Source organism: Eptatretus burgeri, chromosome 11, assembly GCF_056783735.1.
Source record: "Eptatretus burgeri isolate ZD-2024b chromosome 11, Ebu_testis_v1, whole genome shotgun sequence".
Classification (NCBI taxonomy): Eukaryota; Metazoa; Chordata; class Myxini; order Myxiniformes; family Myxinidae; genus Eptatretus; species Eptatretus burgeri.
This window is the reverse complement of record NC_140971.1, coordinates 31,634,375-31,654,498: the sequence shown is the minus strand read 5'-3', so window position 1 is coordinate 31,654,498 and position 20,124 is coordinate 31,634,375. Positions and strand designations below refer to the sequence as shown.

Genomic DNA, 20,124 nt, shown 5'->3' with positions numbered 1-20,124 from the left:
TCTTCTTTGAAATGGCTGAAGAGATTGAGGCGAAACTTTACATGTCTGACCACGTATCCATGAGGAAGTAAAGGTTCACACATATGTCATAGTTTGGCAGCCATGTTGGATTGAAGAAAATTTTTAAATAATGTTTTCTCTGGAACCGCTTAATCAATCAACATGAAACTTCACATTTATGATCTAGTGGGGATGGGGAATATGTGTTTTAAATTTCATCTTGATTGGACGCATGGTCTGGCAGCCGGGATTATTTAATTTTTTGATATGTGTTCTTTTTCATTTATTATTTATGTATTTATTATTTTTTTAATGAGGCTCACTTGGCTGTGCCTGGATGGGTTTGAACGTGGAGGAGTAGCAGCTGAAATGTGAATCCTATCCAGGTTCCTCCTGATGACTTCATCTTTTCTTGTTTGGGTTCCTTCTGATTACTCCAATGTCGGACTGTACCTATTTGATCTTCCGTTTGATTTGAATTGAATTTATTTGAATCCCATTGTAAATTGAATTGAGAAATGCATAATAATTTTTTTAAACGTCATGGGTCAGGGTCAGGTGTCCAATCAAAGCAGGGTTGCATCAAAGCGGGACGTCTTGGTACCCGGTCATCATTGGCAGCAGTTGGAAAGTGGCAGTTCTAATTATATTTCTCATTAATTACGTAACACACCGGTACACAAACGCCACACAAAATACACCACACAAAAGAAGTCCTGCTGAAGGTCTGCAATCTCTGATTGCTCTTTTTCTTGTTGTTATTGTCCTCAATACATATGCATGCAGGATATCAATTGCTCGTTTAAGTTCTGACTCGGATCGAATATGAAAATTTTTTGGATAGATTCACATGGCTCAATATAGTGTCTGAGGAATCAAAACGTTATATTTTTGGTTACCCACGATGAGAATATTCTTTCTAAATCTTTGCATTGTCGAACATCCACTGCGCTTAAGCAAATTAAAATAGATTAAAACAATTAAATAGACTCATCCAACTCTCAATACATCGTTTCGTAACACTGTGAATACGTTCACATGCTAAGTGTCTTGACTTAGACCGCAAAGAATACATTTAAAAACAACCTTTGTTTTACTTTTGCTGAATTCTAGGGTGAAGTATACAGAAAGCATTTTTGTGAACATTTCCTTAGCGTGACATCAAAAATGCTGTAATAATAAAAGGATCCGTAGGCCTGCAGCGAGGGCAAACCATAACTTGATTTGAGGGTGCAAATTAATGACCCACTGTCCTAGTAACTGGCAACTAATGACGCCACTGATTTAAAGAGGAAATGGGTGGCATACTGCCAAAGAATGGCCATCATTGACCATATGGAGCGCATGGGATGGAGGGTGTGTGGAGGAGCCGCACGGGCACACACTGCGAGGAATGCATGCATAGCTACTAGCTGACACATCTGCTATTTTTAACATGCACACATTGGGGTGTGCAGGGTATGTGTGCATACTGATGCAGCAGGAGTAACAGTTGGATCACACATTTTTCATGTAGTGGAGCTTTTGTTCCTTACTTTGCTCTTTATTCTCAAGATGTGATAATGAGGAGGAACAATGACTCGTTCAGTGCCTCACCTGGATGGTTTTAGTTAAAAAGGCAACAATTTAACTCATGGTTATGTGAACAACTACCTCACATGTGAAATACAGGGAAAGGGGATAAGATGTGACGTAGCTCACGCAGACACTTGACTGTTGCAAGTGTAAAAAAAATAAAAAATTATACATATATGTGATATATTTGTTGCCTAACAATCTCATTTTCCCATATATTGTTTTCTTGGAGGTGACACAGGGACTCTTCTTCAATAAGACCCATCCATACCTGTGACTTCCTTTGCCTCATTGACCGGCTAGATGTGATTTTGGGTAGGATAAAACACCTCGCGAGGGCTGGCAGGATATTCCAGAGGTATACACACTCGCCTTTGAGCTGTCTATCCCAGGTTCGAATCTCATTCAAGCTATAAACTCGTCCTGGTGTTTTGCAGGCAGGGCACGACATCAATGTGTGCGCTGTCCCTTGGATGCACAATAAACAGGCGTCCCATCTGCTGGCATTAGTTAGAGGACGTTGTAGATCCCACGGTGTCCTTTGCGATGAATAGGTGAGTTATCACCGGCACCATGGCCATTTTCTAAACTGCACTGACTGACTTCTGGGAAGGTAATTTTTGTTGTTGTTGGTGTTGTTGTTTTATTCCATGGTCAAAGCCCGTGAACGAGCTAGCTCGTGGAAGAATGGCCAACCACCCAGCAAAACTCAGGTCAATAAGCTGCTTCAGCAGCACCAATGTATTGTATAAAGAGTATGATATACATCACCTCAACAAAACACAGCTCTAACTGAACTTTATGCTCATAGTCTTAGAACACCAGTAAGTCATCGTTGTTATTCCCCCTCTCCTACCACTTCAAAAAACATTTTGCTCTTGGTTTTCACCCATGCCAATGTACTCGGTCTATATGATGCAAATACAGAATCCTCTTCCTTTAGAAGTGTCGTCGTTGCCTGTAACATGGCTGTGTGGAACTAGTCAGATGATGCCGCAGAGCATCTTAAAAAAAACACAAAAACAAGTATTGTAGATTTTACCAAATGCCAACGTAGGTGTTAGATTAGATGTATATGATGTCGTCGGTGTCCTCTACTCAGGATAGCAAACATCCTGTAATGTCTTTTGTAGATGGCTATCAAGTTGATATCTTGAACAAGTTGCAAAACATCAGAGTTGGAGAAAGTATCGTCTCTTTCATGACAACCACGAAATCATACTTTTTCAACCAGACTCGGTGGCGTAATGGTTCGAGCGTCAGCTCCAAATTTTAAAGGTCACCGGTTTGAACCCCGGCTGAGTCGTATTCAAAGGCTTTAAAAATGGTACATGCTGCTTCTTTGTTTGACGCTTCACATTACAATAGGATAGGGCACGGACAAACAATCATAGGTTGGCAACCATTGTGCAGGCTTGATGTGCCTCATGGCTGCCTCCGGCATTTAAATTCTTTGTAAGCGAACATGTATTATTATTATTATTATTATTATTATTATTATTATTATTATTATAACGTCTGGTAGACCTGGCTTGACTTTCACGATCTCAGATTTCATATTCCATGCCAATGAAAGTATTTTGTTAACTGCTTCATCAGAACCACTCATATTTTTCCGGCATTGTTGTCATGGTGAAATTATCAGTACTTTCATTTTTATTTTTTACAGGATCTAAGGCTCGTAATGAGCTACCACACACAAATCTCACACATATGGACGTACATATGAAAACACGAGATACAACACAAGACTGTTAGATGAGATAAACACAGCCACTGAGCTTGGGGGAAGTGCCATCACTTCCAAGGGCACTCTGGGTGCCACAACAATGGTGTCATCTTTCTCACTATATTTCCTTCGGCGAAAATTCCTCCTTCTCATGGATGCCAACTTTTCTGGATTGTGCATGCTCTTATCCTTTGAAATGCTAAGTGTCAAGCAAGGAGGCAACACGTACCATTTTCAAGTCTTTGGTGTGACTCAGCCGAGGTTTGAACCGCCAACCTCCCAGACTCACAAGCGGACGCTCTAACCATTACACCATTACATTACACTAACCATTACACCTTTAATTTATAACAAATGTTTATTTGTTATAAATTTTCGAATCTTTTATTTTTTATTTTTTTATGCCATCAGGAAAAAAAAAACCTTGTTTAGTCTTGAATTGTGAATAAGTACACCGATGGAAAATTTTGCACTGAAACAAGGTTTAGCTTTACTGCAGTGCAAAAAAAAAAACACCGAATAGGCATTTTAAAAATGGATTTGAAACCAAGATTGAATTTGCTTTCTTACATAGTCACATCCTTTTTCAACCAGCCTGGCCTCACTTACAATGGACTTTTACAAGTCCACACAGCTGGCACTAGTGCCTCTCCAAGATGGAGTCCTGGGCAACAATCCAGCGTGGTTTTTTACGTTCTTATTTATTATTAATACACAAGGCAATTCTCGCAAAACATGTGGTATTCCAACTCTGTGCCTCAAAGGAAAATCCCAAATGAGTAAATGGGTATATCATAACCCTAATGGCCAGCAGCAATTATATAATCTGAAATAACAGGAGGGAGAGAAAAAAAAACAAAAACCAAAGCAAGGCCCAGTTTACGAATTTTGTTGCTGTTCTTCAGGTTTCCAAATTGAAACCCACCGACCACCATCGAGATAGCACCAAGCTCAGTTTATCATTAACTACCCTTCGTTCATTGCAGGTGAAAGCCACAGTCAACGTTTTGAGCCTTTGAGATGCTTTGTTCACCATTGATTCGAGTTCGATCACAAGTTGTTGATGCCACACTTGTTTGACTATGCATTGCTCATGAAATAGTATGACATTTAATGATTTGAAAGGTACAATAAAGTGTATATAATGTGAATGGTTTGATGTGGAATAGGAATAGCTTCTTCGAAGCAAGTTTCACTGCATTTGAGAAAGCATTCTGGGGGGGGTATAAAGCTCATTTAATCCTCTTTTGAAAGAGAACTTTAACTAGATTTTTGTTTGCACCTGAGGAAAGAGGGAAACGATTGATGTTTTTACAGCCATTTTTCCCTGCTGTGCAAGGGTTTGGCTTTTTCTTGAGGCAATGTTTTATGGCCGGATGCCCTTCCTGACGCCAACCCTGGTCGCCTCTTACGACACGCAGGGATATGGTACACCTATTCTAACCGGGGCATACACCGGGACCAGTGCACTGGTACTCATTTCACCGACCTCGGAAGGATGACAGGCTGAGTCAACCCCCTGGTGTTAATTCAGCAGCCAATGGGGCTTGAACTCAGGACCCTGGGATCCCAAGCCACCACCCTAACCACTAAGCCAACACCAGGCTTGGGGAAACGATTGATGGATAGACAAAAAGAGATATATGCAAAGGGAGTAATCGACTTGTACTCAAACTATGTGGCATTTAAAGTTAAGCCGTTCTGAGATCGAGTGTCTGATAACGTCTTTTGATGAACATGAACTACAGCTTGAACGATTCTGAGTTTGAAAAGGCCTCCTTTGTGGTCTGTATATCATCAGGCTTTTGGGTGCTGAGACCATCAGAGCTAGATCAAAGAGATCAAGAACAAGGCGGAAGGAGCTCCAACAAGGACAGGGTCCTCGAGCCAGCATCAGCTGCACAGGGAATTACCGAAGACACCGTGTTTGTAACACACAGGTGGGGAAGCATGGTATACATGGACAACCATGCATACACTGTTGTTGGTTGGGGCAGGGGGTATCCATACATCACCATTGGCTTGAGTTCAGCTTATTTGTACCGATAATAAAATGCAACAAGATAAAACACAAGAAGGTTCCAGAAATGGTGCCTCAACTAGTGTGTGGTAAGGATTTTCGAGTTTAGGTTTGACCTCTGTTTGAACCTTTTTGGACAGAGAGTTGGAGCTTCTGATGTTGCAACCAGATAAAGATTCCGTACCCACAAAATGTGAACATTAACTTTTATCATATTTGTTGTTAGAATGCCTTTCTTTAAGGCTTATCGACTTGCAGAGCTACTACAGTTGGTGGGTGTTTTCACGAGTTGGGTGAAAATTGAGCTGGATTCGAACCTGGAACTACTTGGTGCTTCAATGTCGAATTTTTTTTTCCTTAACCAACCAACAGCATTGATTGCAATGAACAATGGCAGGCCTTTTGTGGATAACGTGCCAAGACGCATAATTAGTTCTTTTACTTACTCGCTGCACCTTGGGTGGCTGTCATGTACGCATGTCAGAGGAAATTTTGTAATGCCACTTTAAATTGTTCTTGATGAAAAACGCATACTTTAAATCATACTGCAGTCAATTTATTGGATGGGACTCAAGCTTATTTGGGGGAAAGTTGGAGTTGGGGAAAGGGTGGGGAGGAAAGGGTAAAATTCCTATTTGTGTGGCTACCCACAATGCAATTGGTAAGTCAAAGTTTGGAATTACAGTGGCTTTTGGAATTTCATGGTCACTGCTAAAGCATATGGTTTGATTGTAAGGGGATTAAAATTATTTTTCCAAATATGGTATGTTTAGCCTTTAAGATTACAATTCTTTGTTGGATTCCTTTTCTCTACAGGCTTGCCCTCCAAACAGGCGAGACTTCCGTGCCGTGCAGTGCTCCAATTACAACCCCAAGCCCTTCATGGGACGTTACTATGAGTGGCAACCTTTTACTGATGGTGAGAGAGAGAAAGAGAGTGAGAGGGGAATATCTAATTCATTTCTGAATTTAGGCAAGTTTTCAAGTTTGACTATGTATAGACCTTGTTGCTTGCATATAACTTCCAGAGGATATCTTATTCCATCATCGCCACAAACATTTCATCGACATTTCTCTCAACGGTTTTGAAAAAGAATGTTTGAACGTCATTTTTGAACAAACTAAAGTTATCTAATTTACCATTTTGCTTATAATTCATCAGTGAAGTCTTCACTAACGGGAGGGAGTTAAGAAGGTAAAAACCAGATATTTATGAATGACGTGCAAAGTATTTTGTACACATTGGTGTTGTGCAGCAAGAAATTCTGATAAAGTCTTTCTATTCACAGTGTCTGGGCTCGTAGAGAAGCTGCCGTACAAATCGCATACAAACATGCAAATAAATACATGACACAACACCGGACTTGACTTCAGACAAACACAGCCTCTGAGCTTTGGGGAAGTGATGTAACTTTCTGGGGCATTCTGGGTCCCAGCGATGATGTCACTTTTCTTTCTGCACTCATCAGGATAATTTACGATAATTTTCCTCCTCTCCATGTATGGTACCCTTTCTAATTCATGCACGTGCCTCCACTTTGTATAGAAAAAAATAAAACCTACGGGGTTTGCCCATGCTCTATCCTTTCAATGCTGAGTGTCAAGAAAAGAAACAACACATATCATTTTGAAAGTCGTTTGTATGGCTCATAACTTGAAACACTGTTATGACCCTTTGGTACACAAAGCTGGTCACACCATGAGTTGTGCCTGTCTCAAGTGATTCTTGTGACGTCCTGGACTGCCAGTGAATGTGTTCATGATATTCGCAGTCACATACACTCAGTGGAGAGTTGCATAGTCGCACACAATAATATAAAACATGCAAGATACTTTGGAGGGTATAAACCTCGATTTTTGTGCCTCTTCATCTGCATGAGGCCTTATCTGCAATCTCACCATGAGGTTCAGCATGGTCGACAAGGTGCTCGCTTGGCTTACTGGCACCTGAATAATTGTTTTGACCTCTGACTTCAAATTTACCATTTAGCATCTTTATTTTAATAGTTGGAGAGTACTCTGGTCCAAACACCCACTGGGCTGACATAAAAGTCGGTATAAGGTTAAAAACGGCACCTCCAGCTGGCCTGAGAACAACTAATTTTTACACGAGAGAAAATGAAGCCTTGTTTTGTGGCATCTTGAGACATACACTTTTCAGAGGTTCCTAAGTTTCCTTTCTTGTATTATTTTAACACAGCCTTTTATGACATGAGAATGTGGGAAATCAGGAGGCACAAAGACAACAGTATTAAACCCAGACACTTGACAACAATCTCATACATCTTGGTACACAGGACAACCACTCGACTCCTTTACTGTCCTGGGGAAACACCTCTAGCAGTATTGTAGTCGAGTTCACCTGGTCCGAGTCTGAGTCCAGAAGTTCCGAGTCTGAATCCTTGTCATTCTGAGTCTGAGTCCCAATCCTGTGCTGAAAGTGTACACTAAACGATTAAATATTGTGGGTTTTGACCAATTGTGGGCAACCTATTGTGTTCCGATTTAGTTATCACGAGACTTAATTTTGAGCAATTGTGGTTTTTGAGCTGTGATAAGTCATTGTTTACGTCCACATGTACGATTATCTCACAATAGAGCCTTTTATTGTTTCTCGTGCACTGTTAATAATAGCGCCAAAACGTAAATTGATGGACAAAGTTAATTGTGTCAAAAGGCATTGTATGAAAAAATTGAGTTGTTATATAGGTTGGCTGGAGGTGAAAGTATGGAATCTGTGGGCTGCCATTATGGGATAAATTAATTGACTCTGCAGTACTATACTGTATATCTGTTAAAGGTTAGGTTAGGTATGGGAGCATGTACCCGAGTAGCGCGTTGCTGCGTCCACTCTCCGTCGACACTCCAGGGGCCTTCGTCTGGCCAGCCCAGGCATATTCCTGGCCCATCACCATCTCCTCGAGATGCTGATTAACCTGCTGCAATCACGAGGCACACGGTCGTCCAATTGGCCTCCTCCACTCATGAGGCTCCCTCACTGAGAGAATCTGGTGAGCAGGATCAGTGTCAGGAAATCGAGCCACATGTCCAAACAGCCGCAGCTGACGCTCACAGACTATGCAGGTAACAAATCTGATCTGAATCTCTCTCAGCAACTGCTCTTTGGGTACAAAGTCCGACCAGCGATAGCCAAGGATTCTTCGAAGAGACCTGGTACCGAAGGAGTGAAGTCCCCGTCTCACATCAATAGAGCAAGACTGGAAGCACCAAAGACCTGAAGACTTATTTTCATCCTCTTGCACAGGTACTGACAGCGCCACACCTCATGATCCAGTGAATCCATGGCTCCCCAGGCCTGACCCAGACGTCTGCTGACCTTTGGCTCACAACCTGTGGAGACAGGAATATCACTACCAAGGTAAGTGAATATCTCCGTGACCTCAACATCCTCACCACAATTGGGTACAGACAAGATTGCAGCATCCAAGATGTTATTGAGAGCCTGGATCTTTTTTTGACCCAGGAAACCCATAGTCCCAGCGGCGCCGATTCCTCCTTCAGTGCCTCGAGGGCCCCTACAAGAACATCCAGTGTTTCTGCAAGGATGACTGCATCATCTGCAAAATTAAGGTCAGAGATCCTGCCATTCCCAAGTGATGCATCACAGCTTGATCTCTCTGACATCTTCCCCAGAATCCAGTCCATGCAAGTGTTGAAGAGTGTGGGGGCTAGTACACCCCCCACCCGATGAACTCCAGTAACAACTGGAAATAAGTCGCAGATGGAACTACCATTCTTCACAGATATCTGTTCGAGTGAGTCAAGTATCCATGCAAGTGTTGCAGTTCTCGCTCTGCAAAGTGAAAAAGTGTCATTCCAGTCATGTGATTCTTGTATTGAAAGGATGGAACAAGCTGTTAATGTTTGGATGGAGGACCAAACACACAAAAAATTCCTTTGAGTGGACTGGTGAATTTAGATAAATCATTGTGCATTTACCAACATTTACACGAGGCACCCGGGGCCAAAGACTCCAGTACAACCATGGCTGCACACAAGTTCCATGCCAGCAAGGGCTGGTTTGAGAACTTCAAAAGAAGATGAGGCCTCCATAATGTCAAATTAATCCAGGAAGCAGCATTGGGAGCCCATGATGCTCTGGAGAACTACCCAACACAGCTTATGAAACTAATCGAGGTGAAGGGATATGTGCCGGAGCAGGTCTTTAATGCTGACGAAACGTGATTATTCTGGAAGAGGATACCATCTTGTACCTTCCTGTCCAAGCAGGAAAGATCTGCTTCACGGTTCAAGGTGGCAAAGGATTGGCTTACCCTTCTCCTAAATGGTAATGCAGCAGGAAACATTGTCGTAAAGTCAATATCGCTCTTCTGATCACTGAATCCCCCTCCCACCACAACCCCACTCCGCTCTCCAACAGTATCATCATCATCCTGAGCATGGTTTATATTTATGGCAGCATACGTAATATTTTTACCCTCATTCACCTCACTGTTTTGTAAAAATCACCTTGCTGTTTGGGAATAAATTAAAAAGGTAAAAGTCATGTCTTTTTGTTTATTTACCTCCATCCACCTATGGTGGATGGAGGTTATGTTTTCACCTCTGTCTGTTTGTTATCTCCACCACCGTAGGTAAAGAAGATTATATTTTCACCACTCTCCATCCATTTGTTTGTTTGTTTATCTGTCTGTTTGTGTGCAGGATATCTCAAAAAAGTTGTGGACGGATCCAGATAACATTTGGTAGGCAGGTTGGGTGTGTGAAAGGAAGAACTGATTCGATTTTGGTGAACATTTGGATTAGGATCCAACTTCTAGAATTTTAAAGTGATTCTTCACCATTGAGAGGTAGGGCAAAACTGATATATATCACGATATTTCAAAAAGTTGTGGGCAGATTCAGACAAAACTTGGTGTTTAGGTTGTGTGTGTGTGTGACAAGGATGAATTGCTTCGATTTTTGTGAAGATCCAAATCCAAATTTGGATATGAGAATTTTTTAATTTTCAGTGATTCTTCACCAATGAGAGATTGGGCCAAAAACGATATATAACATGATATTTCAAAAATGTATTGGGCCTGTTATGTTCTCGTGGATCAGACATTGTATGACGGAGATATGCGCTTCACTGAGTGCCCTTTTAATTTCAATTGTGATGTGTTTATTTATAGTTGCAGATCACCTTCCTCAATATTTTTTCAAAGGCCAGGAACGTAACTCCCCTTTTCCCATTGGCTCTTGGTTTTAACTATAGCGGTTTTAAATATCACGAAATTTTCCAGGAGCATAACCCCTGCGATATTTATAGGGTTTACTGGATTATAAAGTGGCAAAAAAAGCGAATTTATTTGTGCCAATGTAAATGAAGACAATCCAATATCAAAACTGACTCTCGGATTGCAATCAAGGCCAACAGTACAGTACATGGATCGCGATCAAGCACAACACATGTTCGGGATGCGGCTGGCCTACACTTGTGGCTGAGCTGGGAAAACTTCTCACGCAAAAAGATGATGCAATTCAGAAAAATATTATACCACTGCTCAGCACCGTTACAATCTGTTTTCTCTCCTTCGTTTTATAAACTGAAAAAAATATAATAATAGCATTTTTCCATTCACTTTGAATGGTGAATGACTTTGATTAATGTTTGTGGAATTGGAATTATAACTATAATTAGATCGGTCAAGTGCGCTTACTTTGCTTCGTGGGTTCGTTGTAGAAGTCGGGTGAAATTTGATGTAGTTCCACTGACCTCAATGATCTGGCAACCAGCACCACTACTGCTATAAGATCTACATTTTGCCTTGTGTTGTTTCTTCTGTGTCTTGGGACACAGAGATGCTATGGTTGACAAAACCAAACAAAATTGCATGTGAGGTAGCAGACACAACTCTTGATCTAGACTCCTTCAACTCCTCAAAGCAATTCTGCAGCAGTGTTCAAACAACATGTGGATGTGACGTCATGAGTATGTGCTGGGTTTTCCTTTTTTTTCATTATTATGGATTGGGAGCATGTTCACTTTGGATGGTTTGTAACTACTAACTACTCTTTTGAACGGAATTATATAGAAGTCTGTCAAATTAGAAGTGAGCAGGATAGAACATCATAAATATATATGAAGAAAAATTATGGGCCCAGACCGGGAGTCAAACCCATGTCCTCTAGAAATGATGTTCTATCCTGCTCACTTCTAATTATATTACTATGCCCACTGTGGTGTTTAATAGCAGACATGGATGTGTTCCCCCACAGGGGAAAGACCCTCTTGAGAGCAGGCCCTCACTGCTCCTTTGGTTGGCAGAGTGCCCTGGGAGCAGTGGGGGAAAGAGAGAGGCACCTGTATATGTGGAAGAATTGTGTTTCTCAGCCAGTGGGTCACCCAGATAGCTCAGATGGCAGAGCACTGTTATTGTTTTTCCAGGGTTTTCCAGAGGAATTGGGCCTGGGTTCAATTCTTGATCTGGGCCTGTAATTTTTCCACATATATTTAAGAAGTCTGTCTATCTAGAGTGATTACATTGGTCTGTTGGACTTTTGAAAAAGATAAACTCTTCTGTGATGTCACTATATCTGGGCCATTCACTGGTAGACATCCATTTCGGAGGAGACATTATCACACGACCTTAATCTTATGTTAGCAAAAGATCACACTCGTGCTCAAAATTTACCAACGCGATGCAGGAGTTAAATAATAATACCCTTTTAAGAATTGTGAATTGGGATCACCTGGCTGGCCATTGTACATATATGCCACTATGCGTTTGTGCATGATACTTGATCCTTGATATAAACAACAACATATAAACAACAAAACAAAGCTGACATTGGGTCCTGCGGGTGTAGAGACTGTATACACACAACACACCTTGCAATTTGGCATTACTATGAGAGGGTTCTGTATGTTGTGCAGATGCATCCTGCACAACATACAAATGTGTCCTGCAGATACCTGCTGGGGGGAAGACAAAGCATGGAGATTGCAGAGGGCAACACCAGAAAGAGAAGTGGAAGAAGACAGAGATCACCGACCTGTTGGTGATGGTAAAGTGATAGGCTCATCGACTCAGTTTCATCATGAGAGATACCAATGATCTTGAAGGCCTTGGTTTCCATGGCATATAGCTGAGCAAGGTGTGAGGCAGGGGTGCCAGCCCAGAGGGGAGAGCAGTATTCCATCAAGCTGTGGATGAAAGCCTTGCAGGTGGATAGGAGTTCAGATGTGCTGATGAAGGACTTTGCACAATGGAGGATGCCCTGTTGGTGACTGTGGAGGCTTACTTTGAAATGTAGTTTACTTTACTCAGGAGAGATCATGGCCGAGAGTGAGACCTAAGAGTTTGAGTGACTGAGAAAGTAGATGGGAGGGTTTGTTGTGGTACGGTCCTTTCGGATAGGGAGACTGAGTGTGTGAGATTTCTCAGGGTTAAAAAACATATTCTAAGTGTTTGACCAGTTTGTGATTTGTTTTTTTTCAAGGTTTGAAGAGAGGGAAGTGCCTCCTCCCTGTCTGTCAGAAGGATGAGGTAGGTAGGCCTATGTCACAGCAGAGGGTGGAGTCATCAGCAAAGAGATAAAGTGGATTTTCCAGAGTCAGAGAGATCATTGATGAAGATTAGGAATAGGATCGGGCCTATAACACTGCCTTGGGGACACTCAAGCCTTCACAGGGAGAGGAGAAGAAGAAAGGATTCAGTTGAGAGCCGCACATTGGCTGCGGAAGTGGAGGAAGTCAGGAATACTTTGGCCTAACCCAGTTATCTTTCTCTTTCTTTGTTTTTCTCTTTTTTTATTTCTCTCTATCATGATCTGTCTGCTTAGGGAGAAGTGAATTCTTGCAGAAATTTTTCTGTTAGGCTCACTTGGTTGTACCTGGATGGGTTTGAGGTTAGAGGAGTACCAGCTGAAACCTGAATCCTTTCCACTTTCCTCCAGATGACTCTATCTTTGCTCTTTACTTATTCGGGTTCCTTCTGATGACTCCAATGCAGTATTTAGTCTTCCATTTGATTATTGCAGGATACTCAGCTTATCGGCACCTGTGCACACACACATTCGACTCGCAACTCCCTCCATGTTGAACTTTGACAATCCAGGCTTACCACCCACATCCACTCTTTTGTTCATCTTTTTTCCCATTTGTTGAAACACCTCCTGGAGACCTTTTCAATCTCACTCTTCCCTCCATTGCTTCAAGAAAGCAGTGTACCACCATCCTTTCTCATGATAAGTGATGCCTCAGTGAACCCGACCTCACCCAACTTTCTTACTGGCAAATTGTTGTGTTTCCTCCTCTCTTCCTTTCTGTTATATATTTTTTTCTTTGTTCATCTGCTTGTTGTGTCAAACTGTGGTCCACTGCCGCATTGATAGCATGTACCTTTTTAGCCAGTCACCTCACTCCGACATGTGCTTAGATTTTGTATCATACTAAAATATGCAATTTGGTGTCTGTCTATCTGTTTTTTGACCACGATACTTATTTGGTCCTTATTTATCCAATCAACCAAACTTGACAGGAGGACTAAGGGTCACACGATGGAGGTTGTAGTGATTTCATTTGCCTCCCTTTCCCAAGGGAGTTTTCCGCCTTGGCGAAATCCATGCTGAGGTGTATATTTGTGTTAAGATAGCTAATTGTGATGTTTTTCCATAGCCGCTTCTGATACCAAAAGTAACAACAACACTCATGATCATAGCATAATATTAATTTAGGTGCAAAAAAATATTGACACTAATAATATTCCCTCTCCACAAGGGAGTTTTCCTCCTTCGACAAACGCTATGTTAACGTTGATAAATCGCTTATCTGGGAAACCTACCGGAAGTAATAATAAACCTCCCACAATAATAACATCAACCACAAAATAAAAATAATATCAATTATCAACCACAAACACGTATGATTACTTTTTTTAAACAGTCGCTACTGCTGTTTAACACTAAATTGAAAGAAATCTAGAGGAATCCTGACATCTTTGAGGCATTCCCATGCTTATCGTGTCCTCCATAGATGAAAGGAGCCGAGCCTAGATCTACTGTAATATGTATATACCCCAGAGAAGATAATAACATGACCCATCATGCTTCTTCCGTGGGGAGTGAGTGCACTAGCGATTAATAATAAAAATAAAAATAAATGCAAATTGACATGAAAATAGGCTGTAATATGAAATAAACACCTACTTGTTGATCAACTTCTTCCATGGTTATACACAATCCTCTCAAATGCCATAGGATCATGGTTAACTGTTTGAGGTGGGGAAAAAACAAAGAAGCTTTACAGAAAGCATCTCATCCATTCCTGTGGTAACACAAGAAAGGGTGTTTCCTAATACGAGCTGGTGTGCAGATGAGGCCTGGGATTATGATTTTGGCTAGTCACTGAGGAGTAGGACCCCCCTCCACACCCACCCTTCCCAATCCCATTTTATTCTCATCACAGATTTCCCAAGCATCATGTCTGCGCAACACCACAAGTTCTTGATACTGAAATTCCTCATCAATGAGAAAGTTTGTTCGTGCCTTTTACACATTTTGCTCAGGTGTAAAAGAGGTGCTTTCTCACCCTCACCGATTTGAAAATGGCCATTTTTAGATCCTCGTGGAGGATCTCTAAGTCTTACTCACGTTGTTGTTCTTCCGCTTCTTCTTGGGGACTTTTTTGTTTCACAGCCTACAGTTTTCATCGAAACTTCCTGAAACTTGGCATGTATATGTAAAAATACCCTGTGCAGACAGTAACCATCTCCGATTTTGAAAATTCCTCTTTGAAAATAGTTATGACGTCAAAATATCTCCGCTAATGGAAATCGCCTAAAAAATTATCTCCGAAACTAGGCAAGCTTTTTGAATTCTGTTTGCGGGAATTGAACAGGGCATTAGCAGAGATGAATCACCGCATATATGATACATCACTATGACGTCATATCAATTTTTATGACGTCATTCCTATTTTTTGACATTTTTTGTTTCACAACCCAGAGTTTTCATCGGATCTTCGTGAAACTTGCCATGTATATGCAGAAAACCCACGCGCAGGCAGTAACCTTCTCCGATTTTGGAAATTCATCCTAGAAAAAAAGTTGACGTCATAATATCGCCGCTAATGGAAATCGCCTATACCATTATCTCTGAAACTAGGCAAGCTGTTTTAATTTTGTTTGCGGGAATCAAGTCGGGCATTAGCACAGATAATTTATCGCAAACCTGATACATGACAATGACGTCATATTCGTTTTTATGACGTCACCATTAAGAGGACGAGGATCTTAGCTCATTTGAGCTTGTTTTATTTCAAAGCTTTAATCATCAAGCTTTGATGTCTGATCCATCAAAATGACTGGTATCATTGCTTAGGAATGTCTGCAAGAACAGACTTTCCGAAAGCATGAACCCTTTGGGTTGATAAGTGTGGCTATTTTTCCAGTTAAGGTCTCTGTATACTTTACAGTTCTTGACTTGAAAGATAAAAGCTTGAACATTTTGGGCTAAGGCAGCACAAATTTACACGAAATAATACTATTTTTGATATGTTCACGGTGCGGGTGAAGCAATTCAGTGAGAGGATGTCTTTGGAGCAGTTCCACAACGTGTACGCTTGAGCTCTCTACACAATACTGCTCACGACCCCAACGTATCCCACCTTCCCCTCTGGAACTGAAACCACAGTCATACGCAGTCCTCCAATTCTCCAAACCCTGCTGCCTGGAATTGTTTAACGAAAGCACTTCCAGATTTTGATTGCGGAGCCAGAGGGATCCGGCGCTTAATCATGCACGCTTGCGGCAAAATACCCTACATGGTCCAATTTGGATAACCGGACCATCTTCCTATGGCTATTTACTCAGTCCATTCTATAAAAGACCCTTTGTGTTTTTCTGTCATCTGCCGGTTTTTTAAAATCACATTTTAAATCGACCGCCGTCTGAAAAAGTCGTTTAAAAATTTCGATTTCACTGGAGCAGTGAAGACTTTAGCTATGGGGATTCTTTTTAATGTGGTTATATGATGATAAAAATCACTGAGAGCTATGTTGCATTACAGAGTGTTTATAAAACACCTTTTAATATGTTATATATATATATATATATATATATATATATATATATATATATATATATATATTTTAACCAAAGGGGCTTTTGAGTGTGACTATATTGCCTTATTATGGTGTTTCCGAGCTCTGAAAATGTCTGTTTGCTTGCTTTGCATCAGTCTCGCATGAATCGGCTCATTCTTCCGATGGCAGCTCAAGGTTGGCGTTGACGTAAACTCGTGATCAGTCCACACTGGTCCTTTTTGGTGGTGGTTAATGGTAATGACCTCTGGAGATCTCGTTCTCGCCCTCGGCCCTTCTTTTCCAATCTCTGTTTTTGTCATCACTCACGATATCGTAGCACAGTGTGTTTTGCGTCCTGTTTCTCAGCTGATGACAGATTTTCTTTTGCATTTGCTTTTCTTTTGGCATACTTGGCTCCAGCTGGTAGGCTTGCAAATATTGCCATGACATTTTCTCAGAATACAAGTGCTGATTAAAAATTACTCGCCAAACCCGCGCTCCGCGCAAAGTTTCGATAGTCAGGGTTCGTTAGGACGTCAATATATTCAGTGTTCGCAATGTGATTTATAGAATTTCTTTCTATACAATGTTTCTTGTTACATTTTTGTGTCAAATTCACCTTCTGAGGTAGTCAGCATGTGCAGAAGAGGGTTTTACATTGCGGACGCTGTTTTCTCGGAGTGGCATTACGTCTCTCAGTGGTGACGGTCTGTCGACGACAGACGTAATGACGTCAGCGAATGACTCATGATGTCATGATGTCATTACGCCTCTCAGCAGTGATGTCACACGTCGCCATGTAAAAATTAGAAAATCGCCAAAAATTCCCAAACCTCTCCGTCTGGCGCGATCTCACATATCCTATGATGTACATTAGACCACAGAGCACTCGCGTGCCGAAAGTGGCGACAATCCGTCTGGCAGTTTCGGAGGAGATACGTCCATAAAATATGGTTTAGTGTACTAATATAATAACTTTCGCCTCATCCTTTGCAATGATATATGTATATTTGTAATGCAATGTTATGTCACATGGCCACATTGTGCAGGGAATTGTGGGAAAGGTTTTTCTGCTCAGTTTTATGACTTTCTATACTATATTTCTTTGAACTGATAATGGCCTATATTACCCAATCAATCATTATCACAATTATGTCCCTGTCTCTTGTGAACTCCTTACAACCAAGAAAAAGTGTCCCTTTCCTTTTCAGCACAAGGAAGGGAATTTATTGTCCTGTCCCCCATGCAGCGGAAGACAGGGTTTTGCAAGCGTGTGTGTGTGTGTGTGTGTGTGTGTGTGTGTGTGTGTGTGTGTGTGTGTGTGTGTGTGTGTGTGTGTTTGGGCCGTAACCTTTTTACCATTGGAGCTTTTGTCATGAAATTTTCAAAAAAGTTTTATTATGAGAATATAGAGAAGATAAATATTTAGAATTTGGTTAAAATATCAAATGTATTGTTCAGCATATGGAAGAAGAAGTCTGAAAACAAAGTGGACGGGCGTTGTATTTTCAGATTCTTTCTCGTAACCTCCACCACCGAAGGAGGTAATGTTTTCACCCCTCTCTGTTGGGTCGCCAAAATAGGTGACCCTTATTGTCAGTAATTCTGTCTGTTTGTTCGTTTGTCATCAGCATAATTGGTAGGAAACGTGGGCCGATTTTGAGCAAACTCGGGTGGTAGGTACATCTTAGGACCTAGTGCTTTGGAAATTGTGATGGTTGCTAGGGACGCTTTGGTTCCCTCGCAACAACCGAAAAACCTTCAAAATCGGTGCCGTTCACGCGAAATCAATTCCGAAAGCCATTATCCCATGTAGGGTTATGAAATTTGGCACGAATGATCTACACGTGATGCTCTATAAAATATATTCCGGTTTTTGTGATATATAGAATACTTTACCTGCAGCGCCCCCTACAATTAGGGTATGCGCGAAAATTGGCGAAAATTGAAGGCCCCCGAGCGACCAGGTGAGTGCATCGATACGAATGAAACTTTGCAGGTTCATGGTACTCAAAGAGTACTACAACTTTGCCTCAGGACATATTGACCGATTTCGCTTAGGTCAGGGGTCAAAGGTCAATTTGTGCTAAAATCGATATGCGAGAGCTGGAGGTGCCTTCACGCCAAATGCTACTCCTCCTAGAGTTATGGTCGGGTGGTCATGAAAATTCACACTAATCATCTGGAATACATTGTGCACAAATGATCAAGCCGGATTTTCGATTTATATCTATGTTCACCCACAGCACCCCCTCGAACTTTGGGGATTTCCGATATCAAACTGCATTTTCGGTACTTTTCATTCAAATTGATACCGAGTAGTTATCATTAGATGGAACTCGATGAGATTTGGTATGCATAATCTTCTGATTCTCTATCCGCTATATGACAGCCATATTTTTCTATATCTTATAGTTTCCAAATGGTAACTCTCTCAATTGGGTGTCTGATGGCCATTGAGCTTTCCTGCTGGAAATTCAAAGTACACTAGCTCCAAGACTGTGGAACCGAATCGAATGAATCTTTACATGCTTATAGACCGTAATGAGTCCTACAACTTTACTCATTTGCATAATGACCGATCTCGAGTAGGTTATAGGTCAATAAGTGCATTTTTTGGGTGAAATTACCATTCAAGGCACCCTTGCTCCTACACAGATTAACCGATATGAATGAAAGTTCATAGGTACATAGTACTCAATGAGTGCTACAACTTTGCTTCAGGACATATTGACCTATCTTGGCTAATTCAGGGGTCAAAGGTCAATGAGTGCATTTTTGGGGCAAAATGACCACTCAAATCCCCCTTGCTCCTACACAGGTTAACCGATACGAATGAAAGTTCATAAGTACAGAGTACTCAATGGGTACTACAACTTTCCTTCAGGACATATTGACCTATCTCGGCTAAGTCAGGGGTCAAAGGTCAATGAGTGCATTGTTCGGGCAAAATGACGATTCAAAGCCCCCTTGCTCATACACGAGTTAACCGATTCGATTGCAATTTTGGAAGTACTTAGTACTAGATTAACTCAGATCAGGGTTCAAAGGTCATCGGATGCTCGGCGACCCATGGCCGCCTACCGGCTTGTCTGTTTGTTTGTTAATTGGCAATTTTTTGTTTTTCATTAAGAGGACGAGGATCTTAGCTCATTTGAGCTTGTTATATAAATAATTTAAAAGAATCGTTTTTTACAATTGCCTATAAAACTTGAAAACTCCATCTGACATTTCATATATTACCAAGGACGCTCATTTGTGCATCAAGAGTGAGTATCGTGATTAAAATTAGCACAACAAAGCATATATGGCAAGTTGGAGGTGACAAGAAATGGGTTGGTAGCAATTAAAACTGGGTTATTGATGTATTTATTTATTAGATGTGATACTGCATGCGGAATCCTGGAGGATGGTTGACGTGGCGTTCGGTGAGGGAAAGCTCATGACGTCACGCAGCCAATTGACGTCACGCAGGATACATTGCATATTGGCTGCAAGTCGCTCCTGGGGCATGTGTGTTCCATTACCAATCAGCTTTTAGAGTGCTTACCAAGTGGCTTAAGTACTCAAGCAAGCACCCAAACAAAATGATAACTGCTTGGTAACTCCAGGAGTGTGTTCAATTATCAATAAGCTTGCTATCGTTTGCCAAGCCAGCCATTCCGTAGCAACAGTGTCAAATGGAATGCTCACTTGAGTGTTTAAGCCACATGGTGAGCGCTCAACAAGAAAGTTGGTAACTGAATGCAT

The 20,124-nt window shown here is 41.3% G+C and overlaps 1 protein-coding gene across 3 annotated transcripts in view; it reads left to right on the top strand.

Moving 5' to 3' along the window:
• Positions 1–20,124, top strand: part of LOC147016773 (thrombospondin type-1 domain-containing protein 4-like) — a 174,729-nt gene that overhangs the window by 65,615 nt on the left and 88,990 nt on the right. For 2 of the 3 annotated variants that reach the window (XM_085845751.1, XM_085845752.1), the window contains 2 exons: positions 5,106–5,244; positions 6,141–6,243. In XM_085845751.1, the coding sequence (XP_085701877.1) occupies positions 5,106–5,244; positions 6,141–6,243 (242 nt within the window). Of the gene's footprint in view, positions 1–2,019; positions 2,130–5,105; positions 5,245–6,140; positions 6,244–20,124 lie in introns of those variants that run through there. The other variant, XM_085845753.1, reaches the window with a different exon arrangement.